Below are 11,222 nucleotides of genomic sequence, written 5' to 3'. Positions count from 1 at the left end.
CGAGTAGAGCCTGGCCAGAAGAGACTACTTTGTCGTGGAGGGGATTAAAAAATCTTTTGGCCAAAACAAAAGCTACTGGCTATGTATGTGATCTGGTGATGTATAATGGGGGAGGATATGGTGCAGAAGTGGAGTTTTTCCAAGAGAGGTTGGTGGGACCATGGAAGGTCCGAGGGGTGGAGGTGGGGCTATGGTGGAGCCTGGGCAGAGTTTCAAGGGGGCTCCGAAAATTTTGCCAATATGGGGCCCTGAAATTCCTAATGGCAACCCTGCAGTGGTGACTCCCACCTAGGATCAGACAGCTGAACCTACAGCCAGAGCCATTTGTCAGGACTTCATTCGCATATATGGATGCCCAAAGTAAATTCACTACGACCCAGGGTCCTGCTTCCAGGGGCAAGTGACGAACCAACTGTACTGCATCCATGGAATCAACAAATCCCAAACCACACCATATCATCCACAGGGGAATGGGGATTGTGAGCACTTCAACCGAACCCTGTTGCAAATGTTGCGGACCCTGGAAGATGACAAGAAGATGAAGTGGCTCGAATTTGCCTCTGAGTTGTTGTGGGTTTGCAATAATTGTTTCCATGTGACTGCTAGTAACACCTCTTACATGCTACTGTTTGGTGGAGAGACCACTGAACTGGAGCTGGAGGCAGAGGATTCCTGTTCGGGCAGTAGGCCTAGTGCCAGGACCCGAGAACACAGTCACAGATTTCAGACGGTAAGGAAGCTGGTTGAGCAGAAGCTTCAGGAAGTGGAACATTCAAGTCGATCCTCGATGTCAGATGGACCACTTCAGCCAGGGGACCATGTGTTGATGCCGGTTAAATGACCCGGAAACAAGCTGCATCATCATTGGGAGGCGGTACTCTACCGAGTGGTGAGGAAGAATCACCTGAAAAACCCAGTCTATGAGGTTAGACCTGAAGGGGATGATGCCACCTCAGGTGTTGCACAGGAATATGCTGTGACCCAGCTCTTCTGAAGCAGAAGACCATACCAGGCAGGGGCCCCAACTGAAGTGGCTGAGGTCCACAATGGGCAGTCTTAGAGGAAGAAGAAGAATGGTTAACAGGGTAAAAACAAATTCAGAGTCGACTTACCACACCCAGTGCTTGAGTCTCCAAGTACCTCAAATGCGCCTCAGCAGGAAGAGCTCCTCAGGACTGAGCGAGCCAATGCCGGGATTACCCCTAACCAGTATGCTCAGGATGAATTTGTTTGATCCCAGAAGACCCAGGAATGCACGCAATTATTGGCTGACGACGGCCTACCTGTGAGGAAACCTCAAACTCAAAAGAATTCACTCACCCGAGGACTGGCGAGCAAAAAGGGGGGAAGAAAGTAACAAAGTGATGAGACCACTGGAAAATTAGTGCAAGATGTGCCATTAATGAGGAAAGACTGCTATCTGCTGGCCAGCCAAAATCAAGTGGAACCAAAGTGTGCTAGAAGATTTGCAGGATTAAGGACCTTGCAGGGCCAGACTGGCCATCTTGCAATTCTGGCAAATGGCAGAAGGGTCTGTCTGGTTGTGGGCTGCCTTATCTGCTATGTTGCTAACAGAATCGGCTTCCTCAAGATGCGCATACTTTTAACAGTTGTGACGGAGCACAAAGTCACTGGCTTCGTCACTTACCCCAGCCAGCTGTGGGCGTCCCTTCTATCTTAGGCCTGCTGGAGTCCAGCACTAAGCAAGGAACATTGGCGGTGCAAAGATGTCACTGCATCATGCCATCAGAATCCACTGCGAGAATGGCTAGAAGAAGAGACAGTCACTGCGGAGGATGAGGAATCTCGATTAGGTGAGTATAGGGATTCTTTTTTCTTTTTTGGGAGCTCTGGGGTACAATCGCACTATATAGGGTGCTGACAGTTGGAACATCATAGTAGATAAGGGGCTGTATGATTCATCCATGAGGTCGAGACTGGGGACAAGGTCTATGTGAATGCCGGGTCCATTAGTTTTGACGGTCCTTTTCAGGAATGGGACCGAGTGACATTTATTAAAGAACAAGGGCCCCGTGGACAGTATGCTGTGGCGGTGAAAATGGTCTCCAGCATCAAAGAGAGACAGGCACAGGAAGCGCAGTATTGCGTGCAGCCGTCTGCAATTATTGTAGTCCCTACAGAAAGTCAGAGGCGCCCTTAAAGGAAGCGGTGGCAACAATCGGGTCACGGGAGCAGGAAGTTCCAGGTACCATGAACCAGCCGCTGACAGAGGAAAGGAGCAGGAGAAAGAGCGGAGAGTCCTCCTCCAGCGGGTCTTCGCGCAACACGTTTATAATAATTCAGGACCAGAATGCGGCCCATTATTCCAGTCGCAAGGAGAGCAAGGAGTGAAGGCAGCCCCTAAAATGAACTGGATGTGCTAGTTGCATGGATTGAAGTGCAGGAGAGACTGTTCCGTATATGTGAAAGGGTAGTGAGCCCTGGACGGGACCAGGACTTGGTGTCAGTGGTGGACAGTATGGTCACAGTTGAAGGACTGTTGTTTGTTTTTCTTCTACCCCTTATCCAAGTTTACTGTATTTGTGTACGTTTCCTCACCCCCTGCTGGATTACGGGTCTAAAACCTGAAGGGTCACCTTGGAAACAGTAATGGACTGTGTGTGGTTGCTTTATGTACTGGACTGTTTTAACGCTGAACTTTTCCTGTTTTAAACCTGTACTGTCCTCTGATAAAAGCAGCCCACTTGTTTTGTTAAGGGTCCGTACTCTGCTAAAGGAGGAAGGGGGAAAATCTGAACAGGAGGACCCGAGGAGCAAGTCCGGTCAGGACTATATGTACTGTTGTTGTTAAAGGGAACCTGTCACCCCCCCAGGGCGTTTTTCAGTTAAAGAGCCACCTTCAGCAGCACTAAGGCTGCATTCTGTGAAGGTGGCTCTTCTTTTTCTGATCCCCAGTAATGCCAAAATATTGACTTTTATAATTAGCTCCTCATACCTGTAATGTGTCCCACAGGTATGATGTGCCCCCCTCTATCAGCCACCTACCATCCGTCAATCATGCCTGTGCGGCGCCTCAGCGCCTCCCACCATCTGTCCATCATGATGCCCCCTGTGTCGCTGCCTCCTCTTGATTTGAATCCCAGCGCCTGCGTTGTGACAAGTGTTCTCGGGCATGCGCAGTGTGCGCTGCCCGAGAACGACATCAGGCTATTGCGTCTGCGCGTTGTGGAGGCCCCAGCACCGCAGTGTGAATATGTCATAACACATTGCAGAGCGGGATCTGGGGCCTCCACAACGCGTAGGCGCAATAGCCTGATATCGGTTCTAGGGCAGCGCGCACTACGCATGCCCGAGAACGCTTGTCACAGCGCAGGCGCCAGGATTCAAATCAAGAGGAAGCAGCGACGCATGGGGTATCATGATGGACAGATGGTGGGTGGCGCCGAGGCGCCGCTCAGGCATGATTGACGGATGGTAGGTGGCTGATATGGGGGACACATCATACCTATGGGACACATTACAGGTAAGAGGCGCTAATTATAAAAGTCAATATTTTGGCATTACTGGGGGTCAGAAAAAGAAGAGCCACCTTCACAGGGGAACCAGGGGAAGAGTCTTGAGGAGATCATTTGCATATTCCCAGTGCCTTCTGGGATAAGTGAAGAGTCTCCGCGAGCTCAACGATCACTGGGTTTTGGCCGTTGCAGCTGAAAAGAGGAAATCGGAAAACCAGGGGAAGAGTCTTGAGGAGATCATTTGCATATTCCCAGTGCCTTCTGGGATAAGTGAAGAGTCTCCGCGAGCTCAACGATCACTGGGTTTTGGCCGTTGCAGCTGAAAAGAGGAAATCGGAAAACCAGGGGAAGAGTCTTGAGGAGATCATTTGCATATTCCCAGTGCCTTCTGGGATAAGTGAAGAGTCTCCGCGAGCTCAACGATCACTGGGTTTTGGCCGTTGCAGCTGAAAAGAGGAAATCGGAAAACCAGGGGAAGAGTCTTGAGGAGATCATTTGCATATTCCCAGTGCCTTCTGGGATAAGTGAAGAGTCTCCGCGAGCTCAACGATCACTGGGTTTTGGCCGTTGCAGCTGAAAAGAGGAAATTGGAAAAACCGCGCTCCGATTTGGCTCATCTTTCATCGTTTTTAAGAAATCTCAAGACGGAAGAGGCCAGGAGCCATTTGGTGAGCTGCATTTCTTGCTACATGTTCACAGATTTACCAGTGGAAAAGCCAAACTTCACATGCCACAAATGCAAGCTTGTGTCCCTGTTGGAGGAAAAGTTGCAAAATCTCGAAGAGAGGTTAGCTACGTTGAAGATCATTAAGGAAGGTGAAGAGTTCTTAGACAGAGCAGAATTATCTCTTCATGTTACAGAAAGAGAAGAAATTCGAAGTGCACCTGAAGAAACAGAGGAATGGAGACATGTGACCCAGAGAAGCAGGAGGATCGGGAGGCAGTCAGCACCCATACTGCTCAGGAACCAGTACCAGGCTCTCACGCAGGAAAACGATGAAGAAATACATCAGGATAAGACTTTGCCAACAAACAGCAACCTTGTACGCCCTCAGAGTCCTCCTGGATGGAGAAAGAAAAATGTTGTGAAGAAGAAACGGAGAGTGGTGGTCATGGGGGATTCCCTGCTGAGAGGAACAGAGGCCGCTATCTGCAGACCGGATATAACTACAAGAGAAATGTGCTGTCTTCCAGGTGCAAAAATTAAAGATGTGTCTGACAGGATATCAGGACTCTTCAGACCTACAGATGACTACCCATTCCTGCTACTACATGTGGGGACAAATGACACCGCAAGAAACGACCTGGAAATCATCTGCAGAGACTTTGAAGACTTAGGCAAGAAAGTGAAAGAACTGGGAGCGCAGGTGGTCTTCTCTTCCATCCTCCCAGTGGATGGCCATGGAACAAGGAGGTGGAATAAGATTCTGCAGGTGAACAACTGGCTACGTCGATGGTGCCGTCAGCAACGATTTGGATTTCTGGATCACGGAGTGAACTACTTATACGATGGACTACTTGCTAGAGATGGGGTGCACCTTACCAAGACTGGAAAGCATGTATTTGGAAGTCGCCTTGCTACACTTGTAAGGAGAGCTTTAAACTAGAACAACATGGGAAGGGAAGCAAAAGACCAGAAAAAGCCATACACCTGACAAATGCTATTGAGAACTCTGCTATTAGAAGTGGAAAGGAAGAACAAAGATGAAAGAATCTAATTAATAAAAATATTGGAGAAAGAGAAACCAATCACAAACTAAAATGTTTCTATACTAATGCACAAAGCATGGGCAACAAACAAGGAGAATTGGAACTACTAACACAGGAACAGAAATATGATGTAATTGGAATCACTGAAACTTGGTGGGACGATACACATGATTGGAATACAAGACTAGAAGGATACAACTTATTTGCAAGAAACAGACTTGATAAACGAGGAGGGGGTGTCGCATTGTATGTTCGAAACGCGTATATCTGCACAGAGATTGAAGCTTCAGAGACTGGGAGTTCTGTGGAAACTGTTTGGGTAAGAATACAAGGACAGAACAATGGAAAGGACACCATTGTAGGCATTTACTACAGGCCGCCTGTGCAAGCCGAAGATATAGATGAACTCTTTATGCATCAGATGGCCAAGTTCTCCAAAAAATATGACATAGTTGTCATGGGAGATTTCAACTATCCAGACATTTGTTGGGAATCTCTCTCAGGCAAAACTAACAGGTCAAGGAAATTCTTATCCTCTCTTGCTGACAACTTTATCTTCCAAAAGGTAAGGGAGAAAACAAGGGGAACTGCTACCATGGATCTAATCCTTATAAACAGGGAGGAAATGGTTGAGGAGGTAAAAGTGGCTGGGACCCTAGGAGGTAGCGACCATGCTATTTTAGAATTTTGGATTACTAGAGGTGGAAGACCTGTGAAGACTCAGACGTCAAGGTTAGATTTCAGAAAGGCAGATTTTAAGGGATTCAGAAAGAGAATTGGAGGGATCCAATGGCTGGATATCCTTAAAGACAAAAATGTCCAGGAAGGATGAGAAATCTTGAAAAATGAAATTCTCAAAGCACAGTTGTTAACAATTCCGAAAAGAGGGAAGAATAGGAAGCATTTAAGGAAACCAGGATGGATGAACACAGAACTTAAGCACATGCTAAAAAGGAAGAAAAAAATGTTTATAAAATGGAAAGAGGGAGGCATATCTAAAGAAGAATATAATGCTGTCTGCAGAACCTGCAGGGCACAAATCAGATTAGCTAAAGCTGAAAATGAACTGAGGCTTGCAAGAGATGTCAAAAGCAATAATAAAGGATTTTGGGGATATGTCAAAAGTAAAAGAAAAGTCAAAGATGCTATAGGATTTTTACAGGATGAAAATGATGAAATGGTAAGACAGGATGTTGAGAAGGCTGAACTTTTAAATTCCTATTTTGCATCTGTTTTCTCTCAGAAAGGAAATGCAACATCAACTGTTATTCACTGTCCTATTAAGGGAATAGAAGAATCCAGGATATCTATAAACAGAAAGATAGTGAGGAAACACTTAGCTAACCTAAATGAATTCAAGTCTCCAGGTCCAGATGAATTACACCCCAGAGTACTGAAGGAGATAGCAGAAGAAATTTTTGAACCCCTCTCCATAATCTTTGAAAATTCTTGGAGAACAGGAGAAGTGCCAGAAGACTGGAGAAGAGCAAATGTTGTTCCTATCTTCAAAAAGGGGAAGAAGGTGGACCCAGGCAACTATAGGCCGGTGAGTCTGACTTCTATATCAGGAAAGATCTTTGAACAAATTATTAAACAACATGTAAGTCAATACCTGGATAAGAATGAAGTGATTAAACAGAGTCAGCATGGGTTTCTAACTAATAAGTCATGTCAGACTAACTTAATTTCCTTCTATGACGGTATCACTGATTGGGTGGATCAAGGAAATGCTGTAGATATAGTATATCTTGACTTCAGCAAAGCATTTGACAAAGTCTCTCATACAATCCTTATTGAAAAATGACTAAGTATGGAATGGACAAGGCAACTGTTAGGTGGATTCATAACTGGCTTAGTGATCGGACCCAAAGAGTGGTCGTAAATGGCTGCACATCCAGTTGGAAGAATGTCTCAAGTGGGGTACCACAGGGCTCTGTCCTGGGCCCTGTATTGTTCAACATCTTTATCAATGATTTAGATGAAGGAATTGAGGGTAAACTGATTAAATTTGCTGATGACACAAAGCTAGGAGGGATAGCTAATACTAGAGAAGAGAGAGAGGATTCAAAAAGATTTAAATAAACTGGAGAAGTGGGCAGCAACTAACAGAATGGTTTTTAACAGGGAGAAATGCAAAGTACTACATCTGGGCAATAAAAATGAAAAAAGCATATATAGAATGGGAGGAATAGGGCTAAGTGACAGCACATGTGAAAAAGACTTGGGTATACTAATAGATCACAGACTGAATATGAGTCAACAGTGTGATGCAGCAGCAAAAAAGGCAAATGCAATTCTAGGATGTATTAACAGAAGCATACAGTCTAGATCACGTGAAGTCATTATTTCCCTCTACTCCTCTTTGGTCAGACCTCATCTGGAATATTGTGTCCAGTTTTGGGCACCACATTTTAAAAAAGACATCAACAAACTGGAGCAAGTTCAGAAAAGAGCGACCAGAATGGTGACCGGTCTGCAAACCCTGTCTTATGAGGAAAGGTTGCAGGATTTGGGAATGTTTAGTTTGCAAAAGAGAAGACTGAGAGGAGACTTAATAGCTGTCTACAAATATCTAAAGTGCTGTCACATTGTAGAAGGATCAACTTTATTCTCATTTGCACAAGGAAAGACTAGAAGCAATGGGATGAAACTGAATGGGAAGAGACACAGATTAGATATTAGAAAAAACTTTTTGACAGTTAGAGTGATCAATGAGTGGAACAGGCTGCCACGAGAAGTGGTGAGTTCTCCTTCAATGGAAGTCTTCAAACAGAGGCTGGACAGACATCTGACTGGGATGATTTAGCGAATCCTGCTTTGAGCAGGGGGTTGGACCAGATGGCCCAGGAGGTCCCTTCCAACTCTACGATTCTATGATTCTATGATTCACAGAATGCATCCTTAGTGCTGCTGAAGGTGGCTCTTTAACTGAAAAATGCCCCTGGGGGGTGACAGGTTCCCTTTAAGATAGGTCCCAGGAGACCGAGGTCAGTCGGACCCACACTAAAGGAACTTGAATTCTTTTGTTGGGGGGCTCTAACCAAGTGGAGCCAGGGTCACGTTTGACCCTCAGCAGCATTGGACATAGGCTGTACTAACTGTATATATGTTTTAAAAAAAATTCTAACAGTTTTAAGCTTACAGGTGCCGCCATGTTCAGGGATGACCATATTTTAGGAGGGAGGAGTGTAAGGAGGTGGCAGGGACCCTCACATTCCTCCTCTTCCCTGGACGCTGTTCTCATGGTTACGTGTGGCACCTCATTGTTCACTAACGTTATTATACTTGTTATGTACTGTAATGTGATGTATCTGTCATGTACGATGTATAGGCTTAGGGCCAGGATAGGATCTTAGATAGTATAGGACCATAGGGGGATTAGAATAGAGGGGGTCATCATAGAGAAAAGGAATAGAATAAAATAGATTAGGAGTGTTAGTTAGGTACAGTTAGCATAGAGGTTTGTCAGTAGGGAGGAGTCAGTGTTGAGCAGGGCAGAGCATAGGGATATAGTCAGGACACTTCCTGGATAGGCAGCAGAGCCCGGGCAGCCTTGCCTAGGGCAAGGTGCAAGGAGCAGTGAAAGAGACAGTCTGCCGGCTGTGGGGATAGAGCTACTACAGCAGGAAGGGGTCCCAGGCTGAGGATCGTGCAGGTGGGCACCAGCTTAAGGACTGTCTCAAGAAGGATCTGGGGTCTACGACCGAGGCAGGAGTAGCTGAGATGTCTTTCCTGGAACCTTTCCGTATTGGAACCGGACAAGGGGATGGCAGAAAGCTGGTGACACTGAAGGCATTGGATAACACCCGAGCATGCTTGGATCAGACGTTATCCGAACATGTTTGCTCAACACTAATAACCATATACAGTGATTGACTTACAAGTTTAATTCGTTCTGTGGCCGAACTCTTAACTCAATTTGCTTGTATATCAAATTAAATGTCCCCATTAAAATGAAATGCAATTAATCCGTTCTTCCAGCCCCCCCAAAACCACACCAATTATTTTATTAGGATTTTTTAAAAAAGATTCATTAACAGCAAAATTAGCAGAAGAATGAACCAAAAAATAACCATTATCCTATGAACAGCCCCATGTCAAATACACGCAGCATGCAGTGCTTAAAATAGAGTCCACCCCAGGAAAATGGCAACGTTGGTAATACTAAAAACCTGTGTGCAGCAAAAGATGGTAAGGTCCTGAATCACAAGAACAGGTAAAAAGAACTGACAGGGCAACTCACTTTCTTAGGACCCATAGTCGAAGAATGAAGCAATGACAGAGCTGCTTGCACGGCAGGGTAACCATGAGGTGAGTGGTGTAAGCTCGCTCGCTTGTATCTCGGCTCACATCATAAAGCTGACAGAGCGACGGCTCGCATCTCGCAAAATTCATAAGTCGATGCACTCGTTAGTCAAGGTATTACTATAATGTACTGCTTTTTATAAATTTTATAGAAAACAGCAACTGCTTCTGTTATTTAGCCTTAACCCAGAGGCAGGTCTAGGGGAGGGCAGGAGGGGTATCTGCCCCGGTTCAGCTGGCAAGGGAACACCATTGAGCCGACTCATCCGGCGGTCCGAGGAGATTTCTTGGAGGTTGCATTATGGGCCAGGCAGACTATAAGTCGGCTGTTCTCTGAGGCGGATGTCAAGCTCAGAGAAGATGAAGTGCGCCGGATCCCAGTGATCAATTGTACTTGCATTTTTCAGACGGACTGAGCACAATTGAAGCCCTGACCACCGGGATATGGCGATGTCAGCAGCGTGATCAAGTCATGTGATGACCCTGTTGACGTCATTCAACGGCGCCTCAGAGGCGCAAACAGCATCAGTGCTAAGTGCTCCAATGGAACTGAAGAAACTGACGATTTATTGTAACGGGGTTGGGGAAGATTTGAATACACAGCTTGGGGGGAAAGGAAGAGATGTATGTGTATACAATATGGGGAGAGGGAAAAATCTGAGACAGCAAATAAACCCTAACTAAAGTCTACTAAAATATAACCTTTATTGATAAATTATATAATAATAAGATTAAAGTGCAATTAGAAAAACAATAGTTGCTGACAGTAGAGGGATAAATTTAGCCAGACCATTAGCCAGCAGGATAGGTATACTGTATAAAGCAGTAGAGCTATCACTACTGGGATACAATTTCCCAGGTACTGGAATATAAGGTATTTATCTGGCCAATGGGACACAATTATCCAGATTTAGAGACAATGTATCAGTGACCATTCACTTACAGGATATAACTACACAGATTTAAGAGACAGAGGACTAAATAATAGTGTTATTAACAAGTCTCTACAGGGATACAGTTACCCCGGACAAAGCTCAACCTCTCTCTGTAGTGTTGTATATTGGTAATCGATGGTAATTGGTAATGCCAACTTGTCAGTTGTTATGTGCGGAGACTGATCGGAATACTGACGGGCATGTTGTAGCTCGTATTCAACTACTGCCCTCTGCTGCTCACAAACACTTGCCAACATATGTAATGTGGGGTTCCAGAGTATGGTCATGTCGCACACCAGTGTGTGAACTGGCACTTGCAAGAGCTGCTGAAGCACTGCTAGACTGGCGGCAGCTGTAGCTGACTTGTGGAAATGTGCGCACACGAGGCGTTCCTTCACAAGTCGCTCAGGCATATCGGGGTGTTATGCCTGTGTGGTAACTCACTTGGGAAAATAGGTTAAACAAAAAATAGCTGCAACTGACCCTGACGGTTCTTGTACAGAATAGATCTCTTGGCACCGCAGTCCCTAGTGGTGCCTACGGGGCAGAGCTAGCCTAACCACAGACTAGGAGATGGCAACTTGGACCTATCTGCCTAAAAGGCTGTCAAATTGCTTCATGTTCCTTCTAAAGAACTGGAGGGCAGAGCAGAATGTGAATTCAAGTATTTATTCCTTCCAGATTAAATATTAGAACATCCATGGTACAAGATTAAAAACATGTTCATTCTGACGCGTTTCTGGCTGAAGACCTTAGTAGTAAAATAATCTTGTACCATGAATGTTCTAATTTTTAA

General features: G+C 45.4%; 1 protein-coding gene across 1 annotated transcript in view; it reads left to right on the top strand.

Moving 5' to 3' along the window:
• The first annotated feature begins 508 nt into the window (after positions 1 to 508).
• LOC141047205 (uncharacterized) overlaps positions 509 to 11,222 on the top strand; it is a 126,720-nt gene continuing 116,006 nt past the window's right edge. The window contains exon 1 of the mRNA XM_073542158.1: positions 509 to 730. Coding sequence (XP_073398259.1) covers positions 509 to 730 — 222 coding nt within the window. The remainder of the gene's footprint in view (positions 731 to 11,222) is intronic.

Source organism: Dendrobates tinctorius, unplaced genomic scaffold, assembly GCF_039654945.1.
Source record: "Dendrobates tinctorius isolate UK_male_01 unplaced genomic scaffold, ASM3965494v1 ptg000126l, whole genome shotgun sequence".
NCBI classification, from domain to species: Eukaryota; Metazoa; Chordata; class Amphibia; order Anura; family Dendrobatidae; genus Dendrobates; species Dendrobates tinctorius.
This window is presented reverse-complemented; position numbering and strand designations above follow the sequence as displayed.